The sequence below is a fragment of the Eucyclogobius newberryi genome, unplaced genomic scaffold, assembly GCF_026437365.1.
Source record: "Eucyclogobius newberryi isolate DKJ021-1_F unplaced genomic scaffold, fEucNew1.0.hap1 SCAF_2, whole genome shotgun sequence".
Classification (NCBI taxonomy): domain Eukaryota; kingdom Metazoa; phylum Chordata; class Actinopteri; order Gobiiformes; family Gobiidae; genus Eucyclogobius; species Eucyclogobius newberryi.
In genome coordinates, this window is record NW_027315834.1 from 51,786,133 (window position 1) to 51,803,632 (window position 17,500).

Here is a 17,500-nt window from a genome sequence, read left to right on the forward strand (position 1 = left end):
CACACACACACACACAGAACACGCACACACAGAACACGCACACACACACACACACACACACACACAGAACATACACACACACACAGAACACACACACACGCACGCACACACAAACACACACACACACACACAGAACACACACACACGCACACAGAACACACACAGAGAAACACAAACACGCATACAGAATACACACACACACACACACAGAACATACACACACACACAGAACACACACACACGCACGCACACACAAACACACACACACACACAGAACACACACACACGCACACAGAACACACACAGAGAAACACACACACGCATACAGAATACACACACACACACACACACACACACACAGAACACACACACACACAGAACACACACACACACACAGAACACACACACACACACACACACACACACAGAACACACACACACAGACGCACGCACACAGAATACACACACACACACACACAGAATACACACACACACACAGAACACACACAGAACACACACAGACACACAAACAAACAAACACACACACAGAACACAGAGACACACAAACAAACACACACACGCACACACACACACACACACACACACACAGAACACGCACACACACACACAGAACACGCACACACACACACAGAACACACACACACACACAGAACACACACACACACACAGACACACACAGAACACACACACAGAAAACACACACACACACACACAGAACACACACACACACACACAGAACACGCACACACACACACAGAACACGCACACACACACACACACACACACACAGAACACGCACACACACACACACACAAACATACACACACACACAGAACACACACACACGCACGCACACACAAACACACACGCACACACGCACACGCATACAGAATACACACACACACACACACAGAACACACACACACACAGAACACACACACACACAAACACACACACAGAACACATACACACACAGAACACACACACACACACACGCACACAGAACACACACAGAGAAACACACACACGCATACAGAATACACACACACACACACGCATACAGAATACACACACACACACACACAGAACACACACACACACACACAAACACACACACAGAACACACACAAACACACAAACACACACACACAGAACACATACACAAACACACACACAGAACACACACACACACACGGGACCAGTGGCGATTAAAGTATCGTTCCACATGTCTGAAAAGGGCAGGGCAGAGTCTGACCTGTACGATATCCAGCACCATCCCGGCCGACACCGTCCCAAAGCCGGCGAGCAGAAACGGCACGACGATCTGCAGCGCCATGGCGAGCGGAGACTCTTTGGGCAGGGCGGAGCCTCTTCCCGCCTGCGCCTCCGGCTGCTCCTCGGGCTCCTCCTCCTCCCCCGCCGACAGCATGGGCTCCGTCTCGGCGTAGGACACGTCCCCGCAGTCAGACAAACTCAGGGAGGAGCGGGAGGCGCGGTCCAGGAGCCGCCGCCCCTCCAGGTGCGTGGTCTCCTGCCGGAAACCGTTCTGGATCAGGGACGAGTCCGGTTTGGCGCCGAGGTCCACCATGGCCAAGCGCTCGTCCTGCAGCAGCTTGGTGTAACCTGCGGGGGGCGTCAAGGCGTTAGCATGCTACCAAACATTAGCATGCTATGGTTGCGACCAGGACGTACCTGTGGGGACCATGGTCTGCAGCAGAGAGGAGATTCTTCCGCTGGACACAGGTCTGAATGTGCTGCTCATGCGCACAGACAGACTAGAGCCCAGAGAGTCCCCCAGAGCGCCCCCTATGGTCCGGATACTCATGGTGTGCGCTGAGCCACGCCCGTCTCATCTCCTGCGGCTGGAGGCGGCGTTCAGGGGCTTCAGCTGCAGAACAGAGCGCATTTACTGCATCTGGAGGACAAAAAGACACAAGAGCGACGCTGCCGCTCGGCCTTTTACAAGAACACACTTTAAACATCAGCAGAAAACACTTAATAACACGACTCTGATGTGATGTCACGTGGGAGTGATGTCATGTGATGTCACGTGGGAGTGATGTCATGTGATGTCACGTGGGAGTGATGTCATGTGATGTCACGTGGGAGCGATGTCACGTGGGAATGATGTCATGATGTCACGTGGGAGTGATGTCATGTGATGTCATGTGGGAGTGATGTCACGTGGGAGTGATGTCACGTGGGAGTGATGTCATGATGTCACGTGGGAGTGATGTCATGATGTCACGTGGGAGTGATGTCATGTGATGTCACGTGGGAGTGATGTCACGTGGGAGTGATGTCATGATGTCACGTGGGAGTGATGTCATGATGTCACGTGGGAGTGATGTCATGTGATGTCATGTGGGAGTGATGTCATGTGATGTCACGTGGGAGTGATGTCATGTGATGTCACGTGGGAGTGATGTCATGTGATGTCACGTGGGAGTGATGTCACGTGGGAGTGATGTCACGTGGGAGTGATGTCATGATGTCACGTGGGAGTGATGTCACGTGGGAGTGATGTCACGTGGGAGTGATGTCATGTGATGTCACGTGGGAGTGATGTCATGTGATGTCACGTGGGAGTGATGTCATGTGATGTCACGTGGGAGTGATGTCATGTGGGAGTGATGTCATGTGATGTCACGTGGGAGTGATGACATGTGATGTCACGTGGGAGTGATGTCATGTGATGTCACGTGGGAGTGATGTCATGTGATGTCACGTGGGAGTGATGTCATGTGATGTCACGTGGGAGCGATGTCACGTGGGAGTGATGTCACGTGGGAGTGATGTCATGTGATGTCATGTGGGAGTGATGTCACGTGGGAGTGATGTCATGATGTCACGTGGGAGTGATGTCATGTGATGTCACGTGGGAGTGATGTCACGTGGGAGTGATGTCATGATGTCACGTGGGAGTGATGTCATGATGTCACGTGGGAGTGATGTCATGTGATGTCACGTGGGAGTGATGTCATGTGATGTCACGTGGGAGTGATGTCACGTGGGAGTGATGTCATGATGTCACGTGGGAGTGATGTCATGATGTCACGTGGGAGTGATGTCATGTGGGAGTGATGTCATGTGGGAGTGATGTCACGTGGGAGTGATGTCACGTGGGAGTGATGTCATGTGATGTCACGTGGGAGTGATGTCATGTGATGTCACGTGGGAGTGATGTCATGTGGGAGTGATGTCATGTGGGAGTGATGTCACGTGGGAGTGATGTCACGTGGGAGTGATGTCATGATGTCACGTGGGAGTGATGTCATGTGATGTCACGTGGGAGTGATGTCATGTGGGAGTGATGTCATGTGATGTCACGTGGGAGTGATGTCATGTGATGTCACGTGGGAGTGATGTCACGTGGGAGTGATGTCACGTGGGAGTGATGTCATGTGATGTCACGTGGGAGTGATGTCATGTAATGTCACGTGGGAGTGATGTCATGTGATGTCACGTGGGAGTGATGTCATGTGATGTCACGTGGGAGCGATGTCACGTGGGAGTGATGTCACGTGGGAGTGATGTCATGATGTCACGTGGGAGTGATGTCATGATGTCACGTGGGAGTGATGTCATGTGATGTCACGTGGGAGTGATGTCATGTGATGTCATGTGGGAGTGATGTCATGTGATGTCACGTGGGAGTGATGTCATGTGATGTCACGTGGGAGTGATGTCATGTGATGTCACGTGGGAGTGATGTCATGTGATGTCACGTGGGAGTGATGTCATGTGATGTCACGTGGGAGTGATGTCACGTGGGAGTGATGTCATGATGTCACGTGGGAGTGATGTCATGATGTCACGTGGGAGTGATGTCATGTGATGTCACGTGGGAGTGATGTCACGTGGGAGTGATGTCATGATGTCACGTGGGAGTGATGTCATGTGATGTCACGTGGGAGTGATGTCACGTGGGAGTGATGTCATGATGTCACGTGGGAGTGATGTCATGTGATGTCACGTGGGAGTGATGTCATGATGTCACGTGGGAGTGATGTCATGTGATGTCACGTGGGAGTGATGTCACGTGGGAGTGATGTCATGTGATGTCACGTGGGAGTGATGTCACGTGGGAGTGATGTCACGTGGGAGTGATGTCATGATGTCACGTGGGAGTGATGTCATGTGATGTTACGTGGGAGTGATGCCATGAGATGTCACGTGGGAGTGATGTCATGTGATGTCACGTGGGAGTGATGTCACGTGGGAGTGATGTCACGTGGGAGTGATGTCATGTGATGTCACGTGGGAGTGATGTCATGTGATGTTACGTGGGAGTGATGCCATGAGATGTCACGTGGGAGTGATGCCATGAGATGTCACGTGGGAGTGATGTCATGTGATGTCACGTGGGAGTGATGTCACGTGGGAGTGATGTCATGATGTCACGTGGGAGTGATGTCATGTGATGTTACGTGGGAGTGATGCCATGAGATGTCACGTGGGAGTGATGCCATGAGATGTCACGTGGGAGTGATGTCATGTGATGTCACGTGGGAGTGATGTCACGTGGGAGTGATGTCACGTGGGAGTGATGTCATGTGATGTCACGTGGGAGTGATGTCATGTGATGTCACGTGGGAGTGATGTCATGTGATGTCACGTGGGAGCGATGTCACGTGGGAGTGATGTCACGTGGGAGTGATGTCATGATGTCACGTGGGAGTGATGTCATGATGTCACGTGGGAGTGATGTCATGTGATGTCACGTGGGAGTGATGTCATGTGATGTCATGTGGGAGTGATGTCATGTGATGTCACGTGGGAGTGATGTCACGTGGGAGTGATGTCACGTGGGAGTGATGTCACGTGGGAGTGATGTCACGTGGGAGTGATGTCATGATGTCACGTGGGAGTGATGTCATGTGATGTCATGTGGGAGTGATGTCACGTGGGAGTGATGTCATATGATGTCACGTGGGAGTGCTGTCATGTGATGTCACGTGGGAGTGATGTCATGTGATGTCACGTGGGAGTGATGTCATGTGATGTCACGTGGGAGTGATGTCATGTGATGTCACGTGGGAGTGATGTCACGTGGGAGTGATGTCACGTGGGAGTGATGTCATGATGTCACGTGGGAGTGATGTCATGTGATGTCACGTGGGAGTGATGTCACGTGGGAGTGATGTCACGTGGGAGTGATGTCATGTGATGTCACGTGGGAGTGATGTCACGTGATGTCACGTGGGAGTGATGTCACGTGGGAGTGATGTCATGTGATGTCACGTGGGAGTGATGTCATGTGATGTCACGTGGGAGTGATGTCATGTGATGTCACGTGGGAATGATGTCATGATGTCACGTGGGAGTGATGTCACGTGGGAGTGATGTCACGTGATGTCATGTGGGAGTGATGTCACGTGGGAGTGATGTCACGTGGGAGTGATGTCACATGGGAGTGATGTCACATGGGAGTGATGTCACGTGGGAGTGATGTCATGATGTCACGTGGGAGTGATGTCACGTGGGAGTGATGTCACGTGATGTCACGTGGGAGTGATGTCATGTGATGTCACGTGGGAGTGATGTCATGTGGGAGTGATGTCACGTGGGAGCGATGTCATGATGTCACGTGGGAGTGATGTCATGTGGGAGTGATGTAATGTGGGAGTGATGTCACGTGGGAGCGATGTCATGATGTCACGTGGGAGTGATGTCACGTGGGAGTGATGTCACGTGGGAGTGATGTCATGATGTCATGTGGGAGTGATGTCATGATGTCACGTGGGAGTGATGTCATGATGTCACGTGGGAGTGATGTCATGATGTCACGTGGGAGTGATGTCACGTGGGAGTGATGTCACGTGGGAGTGATGTCACGTTGGAGTGATGTCACGTGGGAGTGATGTCACGTGGGAGTGATGTCACGTGGGAGTGATGTCACGTGGGAGTGATGTCATGATGTCATGTGGGAGTGATGTCATGATGTCACGTGGGAGTGATGTCATGATGTCACGTGGGAGTGATGTCACGTGGGAGTGATGTCACGTGGGAGTGATGTCACGTGATGTCACGTGGGAGTGATGTCACGTGGCAGTGATGTCACGTGATGTCATGCGGGAGTGATGTCATTTGGGAGTGATGTCATGCGGGAGTGATGTCATTTGGGAGTGATGTCATGTGGGAGTGATGTCATTTGGGAGTGATGTCATGTGGGAGTGATGTCATGTGGGAGTGATGTCATGTGGGAGTGATGTCATGTGGGAGTGATGTCATGTGGGAGTGATGTCATGTGGGAGTGATGTCATGTGGGAGTGATGTCATGTGGGAGTGATGTCATGTGGGAGTGATGTCACGTGGGAGTGATGTCATGTGGGAGTGATGTCATGTGGGAGTGATGTCACGTGGGAGTGATGTCATTTGGGAGTGATGTCACGTGGGAGTGATGTCATGTGGGAGTGATGTCATGTGGGAGTGATGTCAAGTGGGAGTGATGTCACGTGGGAGTGATGTCACGTGGGAGTGATGTCATGTGGGAGTGCCACAGGGATCAACCCTTGGCCCCTTCGTATTTAGTCCATTTATCAATGATTTGCCAGATGTATGTTCTGAAGCGTCATGTCACTTATACAGACTATACCGGGGCTATGCCGGGTCTATGCCGGGACTATACCGGGTCTATGCCGGGACTATACCTGGTCTATGCCGGGACTATGCCGGGTCTATGCCGGGACTATGCCGGGACTATGCCGGGACTATGCCGGGACTATGCCGGGACTATGCCGGGTCTATGCCGGGTCTATGCCGGGACTATACCGGGTCTATGCCGGGACTATGCCGGGACTATACCGGGACTATGCCGGGTCTATGCCGGGACTATGCCGGGACTATACCGGGACTATACCGGGACTATACCTGGTCTATGCCGGGACTATGCCGGGTCTATGCCGGGACTATGCCGGGACTATGCCGGGACTATGCCGGGACTATGCCGGGACTATGCCGGGTCTATGCCGGGTCTATGCCGGGACTATACCGGGTCTATGCCGGGACTATGCCGGGACTATACCGGGACTATGCCGGGTCTATGCCGGGACTATGCCGGGACTATACCTGGTCTATGCCGGGACTATGCCGGGTCTATGCCGGGACTATGCCGGGACTATGCCGGGACTATGCCGGGTCTATGCCGGGTCTATGCCGGGACTATACCGGGTCTATGCCGGGACTATGCCGGGACTATACCGGGACTATGCCGGGTCTATGCCGGGACTATGCCGGGACTATACCGGGACTATACCGGGACTATACCGGGACTATGCCGGGACTATACCGGGACTATGCCGGGACTATACCGGGACTATGCCGGGACTATACCGGGGCTATGCCGGGACTATGCCCGGTCTATGCCGGGACTATGCCGGGACTATGCCGGGACTATACCTGGTCTATGCCGGGACTATGCCGGGTCTATGCCGGGACTATGCCGGGACTATGCCGGGTCTATGCCGGGTCTATGCCGGGACTATACCGGGTCTATGCCGGGACTATGCCGGGACTATGCCGGGACTATGCCGGGTCTATGCCGGGACTATACCGGGACTATGCCGGGACTATGCCCGGTCTATGCCGGGACTATGCCGGGACTATGCCGGGACTATACCTGGTCTATGCCGGGACTATGCCGGGACTATGCCGGGTCTATGCCGGGTCTATGCCGGGACTATACCGGGTCTATGCCGGGACTATGCCGGGACTATGCCGGGTCTATGCCGGGACTATACCGGGACTATACCGGGTCTATGCCGGGACTATACCGGGACTATGCCGGGACTATACCGGGGCTATGCCGGGTCTATACCGGGTCTATACCGGGACTATGCCGGGACTATACCGGGGCTATGCCGGGACTATGCCGGGACTATACCGGGACTATACCGGGGCTATGCCGGGACTATGCCGGGACTATGCCGGGACTATACCGGGACTATGCCGGGTCTAAAGTAGAAATAAATAAGGACTAAACCAGAGATGATCATTTGGCGAGCCTGATCTGATCCGTAACGGTGTCAGTCAGTGATTGGTTAAAAAACTCATATTTTCATCTGGATGTGAATAAAATGAGTCTGAAGTATTTAGATGTAATTATGGATCCTCAATCGTTACGTTAAAATGTGAGAAAATGTATTTAATCTGTTCATTTCAAACACATTAGAAATAATTTGACCTCAAAACTGTTTAAAGCGCCACAATTAAACTTAAATACAAATACTGAAGTCTGCGTCAAACGCTCTTATCTGGTCCCACTGTACTTTTATGTATGGTGTACTTTGTGTACTTTGTGTACTTTGTGTACTAACCCCTGCAGTGTGGCGTATTAAATGTCCTGCTTCCACGTCATGTTTGTGTTGAACTTTAAGCTTCGAAACAGAGAATACTTAGGAATAAAGTGAAATATCATCACTATCATTGTCATTATTATTCTTTTTTTAACATTCTGATTTGCCGTCTTTGTCGTAAAAAGTGTTTTCGTGTGAGTTTTAGAGCGATTACTTTGTCCATGAGTCACGTCTCTTGCAATGAAATGTTGGGGCTCTAAAATAACAACACAGTTGAAGCAGTGAATATAAAGTGAATGTTTCTTTTCTTTCAGGATAAAACATGTCATTCTTGCAGCTAAAGTTCAAAGACATTTCTTGAAACACGTCACAACAGCAACAACACAAAACACTAAAGTATCTGCAAACTTGGATTCATTTAAATTGACTAAACCATAAATCAAACCTTCACCTTCTGTACAACATAATGTGGCACAAACAATGACAAGTCTTCATCTACAACATAAAAGCACCAAAAAGAACAATATGAATCCAAACTAATGCAGACAAACCAGACTTTATCTTCATATTTTCATCATTTTCACGTGTTAAAATCACGTTACAGAGACAGTTCCCTGGGCACACTTTACGGCTTCACATAAATACGTTTAATGTCGTGACAGTTTCATTCATATCGTCTTTAAACTGCTGTAAATATGATAATAGCACGTTAGCTTGAGCTGGTCCAGTGCTAAGAGCTAAGTTAGCTTTGGCATAAACAGACGCGTTTCTCACACACTTTGACTGAAGAATATAAACGCAGAGCGCGCGCCAGGACGAGACAAGTGTGCGCGTTTAAAAAGAGTGTAGTTTTAGTCATATTAGCATTAGCATTAGCCGTGTTTACCTGTGAAATCACGGAGGCGAGCGGACGTGTTCTTTGACAGCGGCAGTCGCGCAAAGCTCGTCTCTGCGACAGGACGCGTCACTGGGTCGAGACAGACGCGGTGTGCTGTTAATAAAGCTAGAGGGATACGGTGGTGGGGACTGACGTCATGGTCAGTCCAGCGCGGCCATCTTGTGACTGTAAGAGCAGCGGAAACTATTTACCTTTACTTTTACAACAAGTACAACACAATCATTTACTACACGTTTACTACACATTTACTACACATTTACTACACGTTTACTACACATTTACTGCACGTTTACGACATATTTACTACACCTTTACTACACGTTTACTACACGTTTACTACACGTTTACTACACATTTACTACACATTTACTACACGTTTACTACACATTTACTACACGTTTACTACACGTTTACCACACATTTACTGTACGTTTACGACATATTTACTACACCTTTACTACACGTTTACGACACATTTACTACACGTTTACGACATATTTACTACACGTTTACTACACATTTACTACACGTTTACTACACGTTTACTACACATTTACTACACCTTTACTACACGTTTACGACACATTTACTACACGTTTACGACATATTTACTACACCTTTACTACACGTTTACTACACATTTACTACACGTTTACTACACGTTTACTACACATTTACTACACATTTACTACACATTTACTACACGTTTACCACACCTTTACTACACGTTTACGACACATTTACTACACGTTTACTACACGTTTACTACACATTTACTGCATGTTTACTACACATTAACTACACATTTACTACACGTTTACGACATATTTACTACACCTTTACTAAACGTTTACTACACATTTACTACACGTTTACTACACATTTACTACACGTTTACGACATATTTACTACACCTTTACTACACGTTTACTACACATTTACTACACGTTTACTACACGTTTACTACACATTTACTACACGTTTACTACACGTTTACTACACGTTTACTACACGTTAACTACACATTTACTACACATTTACTACACGTTTACTACACGTTTACTACACGTTTACTACACATTTACTGCATGTTTACTACACGTTTACTACATTTACTACACGTTTACTACACGTTTACTACGTTTACTATACATTTACTACATATTTACTACACGTTTACTACACATTTACTACACGTTTACGACACATTTACTACACGTTTACTGCACGTTTACTACACGTTCACTGCACGTTTACTACACGTTTACTACACGTTTACTACATTTACTACACGTTTACTACATATTTACTACACATTTACTACACGTTTGCTACACATTTACTACACGTTTACGACACATTTACTACACGTTTACTACACATTTACTACACGTTTACGACACATTTACTACACGTTTACTACACATTTACTACATGTTTACTACACGTTTACTACACATTTACTGCACGTTTACTACACGTTTACTACACGTTTACTACATTTACTACACGTTTACTACATATTTACTACACGTTTGCTACACATTTACTACACGTTTACGACACATTTACTACACGTTTACTACACATTTACTACACGTTTACTGCACGTTTACTACATATTTACTACATATTCACTACACGTTTACTACACATTTACTACACGTTCACGACACATTCACTACACATTTACTGCACGTTAACTACACATTTACTACACGTTTACTACACATTTACTGCATGTTTACTACACGTTTACTACATTTACTACACGTTTACTACACGTTTACTACGTTTACTATACATTTACTACATATTTACTACACGTTTACTACACATTTACTACACGTTTACGACACATTTACTACACGTTTACTGCACGTTTACTACACGTTCACTGCACGTTTACTACACGTTTACTACACGTTTACTACATTTACTACACGTTTACTACATATTTACTACACATTTACTACACGTTTGCTACACATTTACTACACGTTTACGACACATTTACTACACGTTTACTACACATTTACTACACGTTTACGACACATTTACTACACGTTTACTACACATTTACTACACGTTTACTACACGTTTACTACACATTTACTGCACGTTTACTACACGTTTACTACACGTTTACTACATTTACTACACGTTTACTACATATTTACTACACATTTACTACACGTTTACTACACATTTACTACACGTTTACTGCACGTTTACTACATATTTACTACATATTCACTACACGTTTACTAAACGTTTACTACACGTTTACGACATATTTACTACACATTTACTACACGTTTACTACACATTTACTACACGTTTACTACACATTAACTACACGTTCACGACACATTTACTACACATTTACTGCACGTTTACTACACGTTTACTAAACGTTTACTACACGTTTACTACACGTTTATTACACATTTACTACACGTATACTGCACACTCAACCTTCTGACGAGCCTGGCAAATGTTCAAAGGTTGAAGATTCTTAAACAGAAATCCTTCTCTATATCATCATTTTGTATCAATATTTGCTTAACAAAAAAATTATCAATTTAAAAAAGCATGTGAAAACAGGGAGACAAAATGTACAGATTAAAGCCCTCAAATGGACTTGTAATGTGATATAAAAATGAACATTCACGTTGTTGATATTGCAATGATAGCTGGACAAGGTCATCAAGAAGTCCAGCTCCGTCCTGGGCTGTCCTCTGGACTCGGTGCAGGAGGTGGGGGACAGAAGGGTCCTGGCTAAACTCACATCTATGCTGGACCATGAGTGTCGCCCCCTGCAGGACACTCTGATCCCTGCAGGACACTCTGTCCCCTGCAGGACACTCTGTCCACTCTGGTGAGCAGCTTCAGTGACTGATCCACCCTCGCTGTGTGAAGGAGACGTTTCACAGTCTGTCCTTCTGCTGCTGTCAGACTCTACAACAAACACTGTCATACACATGTGCAATACTGTCATACCCATGTGCAATACTGTCATACCCATGTGCAATACTGTCATACCCATGTGCAATACTGACATACCCATGTGCAATACTGTCATACCCATGTTCAATACTGTAACACTCATGTGCAATACTGACATACTCATGTGCAATACTGTCATACCCATGTTCAATACTGTAACACTCATGTGCAATACTGACATACTCATGTGCAATACTGTCATACCCATGTGCAATACGGACATACCCATGTGCAATACTGTCATACCCATGTGCAATACTGTAACACTCATGTGCAATACTGACATACCCATGTGCAATACTGACATACCCATGTGCAATACTGTAACACTCATGTGCAATACTGACATACCCATGTGCAATACTGTCATACCCATGTGCAATACTGTCATACCCATGTGCAATACTGTAACACTCATGTGCAATACTGACATACCCATGTGCAATACTGACATACCCATGTGCAATACTGTCATACCCATGTGCAATACTGTCATACCCATGTGCAATACTGTAACACTCATGTGCAACACTGTCATACCCATGTGCCATACTTGTCGCAGGGTCAACACAGAGACATTACAGACAACCATTCACTCTCCAGGGCCAATTTAGAGTTACCAATTTTACCTAACACGTGCATGTGTTTGGACAGTGGGAGGAAGCCGGAGAACCCGGGGAGAACCCACAGTAACACGGGGAGAACACGCAGATTCCACCCAGAGAGATCATGTGATGTTGGTCTGGTCCGGGAATCCAACCCATGATCTCCTTCTTGGGAGGCAAGAGCGCTAACCGCCTTTGCCACCGTGCACCCCACTTTTGCCACTATTATCATTATTATTATTTTGTCTTATGTTATCTTTTTTGTATCTTGTTTTGTTTATAAGAGCTTTTCTATAAGTTATCTGTTCTTCTACTTCTGTATCTACCAAAATTTCCCCATTGTGTGACAAATAAAGGATTTCTTATCTTTTATTGGAGTTACACCATAAAGACACAAAGATTGATAATCATTCAGTTGATCTCATCTCCAATTAAAGTAAATATGTGTTTATTTATTTTCAAGATTTTCCTTATTGTACAAAAAAAAATATCATCAACAAATTAAATTATTAAAAGACACATCAGGTTCTGCTGCACAAAAGCCTCTGACGTTTATCTGTGCAAATCTTTAAATTTGAGGTGTTTTTCCCTCATTCAGGTCAAGTTTAGGCTTAGTGTCAGTGTTTGTTTGGCTTTGGGGACAGGTTTACTATTACTGGTTGTCATGGTGATTATCTTCCTAGGTTTGATTTAATTCAATCTAACCCACATTATGTAAAACTACTTCAAAATCTGTTTTATTCTGATTTAGGTGATTTTAAATGAGCTGAAATAAAGAAAGCGTGAAGCAAAAGCGTTCCAAGTGTGTTGTCGTTGTTATGAAATCAGAGTGAGACGTCTTCAGACATAGAGAAGCTAAACTGGACACAAAGCTCATTTCTGTGACAGAACGCATCACACCGGGGATTTATGATTTAAAACCAGCTCGGCATTTGTGTGTTTTGTGTTTGTTGAATGTTGAGTTTGTTTCACATTAATGTAATTTACACTCATTATTTGTAATTTTTGTGTGAAACGTCAGAGGAAAGAGCAAACGGTACGTCAAACGTACAGAGTAAGACATCTTCTTGCATACAGGAGGTAGAAAGTGCCACACGCCAAGTTTAACTACGCATGCGCAATACCATACTTGACCTAAACACGAAACTAACGCCAAATTAAACATATTTTATAACTTCTTTACGAATAAATGTAATGCTAAAGACATTTTTCTTGTTTTTTTGGTAATAAAAACGATTATTTACGCAAAAATTACCGCGTCGTCGACAGAGGACGCTGTAAAACTCCAGCTCACTTCCGGTTTGACTTTTGACCCGGAAGTTACCGCGAGAGAAGAAACACATGTTCAAAAAAAACAACATGAAAAATGGAGCTAAACTCTTCAAAAACGAGTTCTTCTGCTTTACTGAACTGTGGCACCGAGCGAGGTTTGTCCTGAGCATTTACCGCGCGACTCAAAACACGCGAAAGAGGCGGAAAAACGCGAATTAAACGCGGTGTTTGAACGTAAAATGCGCGTAATCTGCGGCTGAAATGAAGACAAACTCAGGCTAAAGTGGAAATAAACAATGAACAACAGTTATTATCTAATGCTCTGGAGGTTTTAAAGTCACAAACAGATTTACCTCCTTTTTAACTTGAATTTACTGTTATTTATTCTTGTCCATTTGCTAAAACATATATAAAACACTTATTATTGTTGTATCCTTGTATTTTATCTCGTCTTGTTATTCATCTTGTTTTTTACTGTTGCTTGTTTCAACATCCACGTATTTATTGAGCTTTATTATATTTAATGCACATAATATGTTAAGTTTAGGGATAAATGCATTTATCAGGAAGAAAAGATCATTTAGATTTATCAAAATGTTTGACTTTGAACTGGGTCAAACTCATCAAACGTGAGAAAGAAGATGAAACATTCACGTAAACGCTGTAAATGGAAAGTTTAGAGCTTTTTACGTGTTTGTTTGTGTCACGCTCGAGTTTGAGTTTGTACAGTTTAATGATTAAACATTGATGTAATAATCGTGATGTTTCTTCTCACGATCGTCTCGACACTGAACTTTGACGTCGTGACAAATGATGTTTTCGTCTCAGGATTCAGCGAGAAGTTTCTGCTCAAACCAAAAGCCGATGGACCTCGGACTGAGCGCGTCGCCCGTAGCAACGGTGAGATTCAAGTGGAACCCAAAGTCTTTGTGAAGTGTGTTTGTCTGATCCTTGTTGTTGTTGTTTGTCTGATCCTTGTTGTTGTTGTTTGTCTGATCCTTGTTGTTGTTTGTCTGATCCTTGTTGTTGTTGTTTGTCTGATCCTTGTTGTTGTTGTTTGTCTGATCCTTGTTGTTGTTGTTTGTCTGATCCTTGTTGTTGTTGTTTGTCTGATCCTTGTTGTTGTTGTTTGTCTGATCCTTGGTTGTCTGATCCTTGTTGTTTGTCTGATCCTTGTTGTTGTTTGTCTGATCCTTGTTGTTGTTGTTGTTTGTCTGATCCTTGTTGTTGTTGTTGTTTGTCTGATCCTTGTTGTTGTTTGTCTGATCCTTGTTGTTGTTGTTGTTTGTCTGATCCTTGTTGTTGTTTGTCTGATCCTTGTTGTTGTTTGTCTGATCCTTGTTGTTGTTGTTTGTCTGATCCTTGTTGTTGTTGTTTGTCTGATCCTTGTTGTTGTTGTTTGTCTGATCCTTGTAGTTGTTGTTTGTCTGATCCTTGTTGTTGTTGTTGTTTGTCTGATCCTTGTTGTTGTTGTTTGTCTGATCCTTGTTGTTGTTGTTTGTCTGATCCTTGTTGTTGTTGTTTGTCTGATCCTTGTTGTTGTTGTTTGTCTGATCCTTGGTTGTCTGATCCTTGTTGTTTGTCTGATCCTTGTTGTTGTTTGTCTGATCCTTGTTGTTGTTGTTGTTTGTCTGATCCTTGTTGTTGTTGTTGTTTGTCTGATCCTTGTTGTTGTTTGTCTGATCCTTGTTGTTGTTGTTGTTTGTCTGATCCTTGTTGTTGTTTGTCTGATCCTTGTTGTTGTTTGTCTGATCCTTGTTGTTGTTGTTTGTCTGATCCTTGTTGTTGTTGTTTGTCTGATCCTTGTTGTTGTTGTTTGTCTGATCCTTGTAGTTGTTGTTTGTCTGATCCTTGTTTGTCTGATCCTTGTTGTTGTTTGTCTGATCCTTGTTTGTCTGATCCTTGTTGTTGTTTGTCTGATCCTTGTTGTTGTTTGTCTGATCCTTGTTGTTGTTGTTTGTCTGATCCTTGTTGTTGTTTGTCTGATCCTTGTTGTTGTTTGTCTGATCCTTGTTGTTGTTGTTGTTGTTTGTCTGGTCCTTGTTGTTGTTTGTCTGGTCCTTGTTGTTGTTGTTGTTTGTCTGATCCTTGTTGTTATTGTTTTCTGCTTCAGTCCTGGAGCGTCTGCAGAGCTTCCTGCCTCAGATGGCGGCGGCCAATCAGAAGCTGCAGAGGGACATGGAGGCGGGCTCAGCCGAACAGTTCGACATCGAGAACGTGGACGCGGCTCAGCCAATCATCGAGATGGTGAAGATTTACATTTACTCTGTGTTCATGTGAAACTCTTTGAGCTTTAGGGTCTTTTTCCTCCTGAACGTCCCACGTGTTCATGTGAAACTCTTTGAGCTTTAGGGTCTTTTTCCTCCTGAACGTCCCACGTGTTCATGTGAAACTCTTTGAGCTTTAGGGTCTTTTTCCTCCTGAACGTTCCACGTGTTCATGTGAAACTCTTTGAGCTTTAGGGTCTTTTTCCTCCTGAACGTCCCACGTGTTCATGTGAAACTCTTTGAGCTTTAGGGTCTTTTTCCTCCTGAACGTTCCACGTGTTCATGTGAAACTCTTTGAGCTTTAGGGTCTTTTTCCTCCTGAACGTCCCACGTGTTCATGTGAAACTCTTTGAGCTTTAGGGTCTTTTTCCTCCTGAACGTCCCACGTGTTCATGTGAAACTCTTTGAGCTTTAGGGTCTTTTTCCTCCTGAACGTCCCACGTGTTCATGTGAAACTCTTTGAGCTTTAGGGTCTTTTTCCTCCTGAACGTCCCACGTGTTCATGTGAAACTCTTTGAGCTTTAGGGTCTTTTTCCTCCTGAACGTCCCACGTGTTCATGTGAAACTCTTTGAGCTTTAGGGTCTTTTTCCTCCTGAACGTCCCACGTGTTCATGTGAAACTCTTTGAGCTTTAGGGTCTTTTTCCTCCTGAACGTCCCACGTGTTCATGTGAAACTCTTTGAGCTTTAGGGTCTTTTTCCTCCTGAACGTCCCACGTGTTCATGTGAAACTCTTTGAGCTTTAGGGTCTTTTTCCTCCTGAACGTCCCACGTGTTCATGTGAAACTCTTTGAGCTTTAGGGTCTTTTTCCTCCTGAACGTCCCACGTGTTCATGTGAAACTCTTTGAGCTTTAGGGTCTTTTTCCTCCTGAACGTCCCACGTGTTCATGTGAAACTCTTTGAGCTTTAGGGTCTTTTTCCTCCTGAACGTTCCACGTGTTCATGTGAAACTCTTTGAGCTTTAGGGTCTTTTTCCTCCTGAACGTCCCACGTGTTCATGTGAAACTCTTTGAGCTTTAGGGTCTTTTTCCTCCTGAACGTCCCACGTGTTCATGTGAAACTCTTTGAGCTTTAGGGTCTTTTTCCTCCTGAACGTCCCACGTGTTCATGTGAAACTCTTTGAGCTTTAGG

The 17,500-nt window shown here is 45.3% G+C and overlaps 1 protein-coding gene across 1 annotated transcript in view; it reads left to right on the forward strand.

Moving 5' to 3' along the window:
* The first annotated feature begins 14,138 nt into the window (after positions 1–14,138).
* LOC140367079 (uncharacterized) overlaps positions 14,139–17,500 on the forward strand; it is a 5,825-nt gene continuing 2,463 nt past the window's right edge. The window contains exons 1-3 of the mRNA XM_072453401.1: positions 14,139–14,257; positions 14,931–15,002; positions 16,216–16,349. Of these exons, the coding sequence (XP_072309502.1) occupies positions 14,967–15,002; positions 16,216–16,349 (170 nt within the window). The 5' untranslated portion in view covers positions 14,139–14,257; positions 14,931–14,966. The remainder of the gene's footprint in view (positions 14,258–14,930; positions 15,003–16,215; positions 16,350–17,500) is intronic.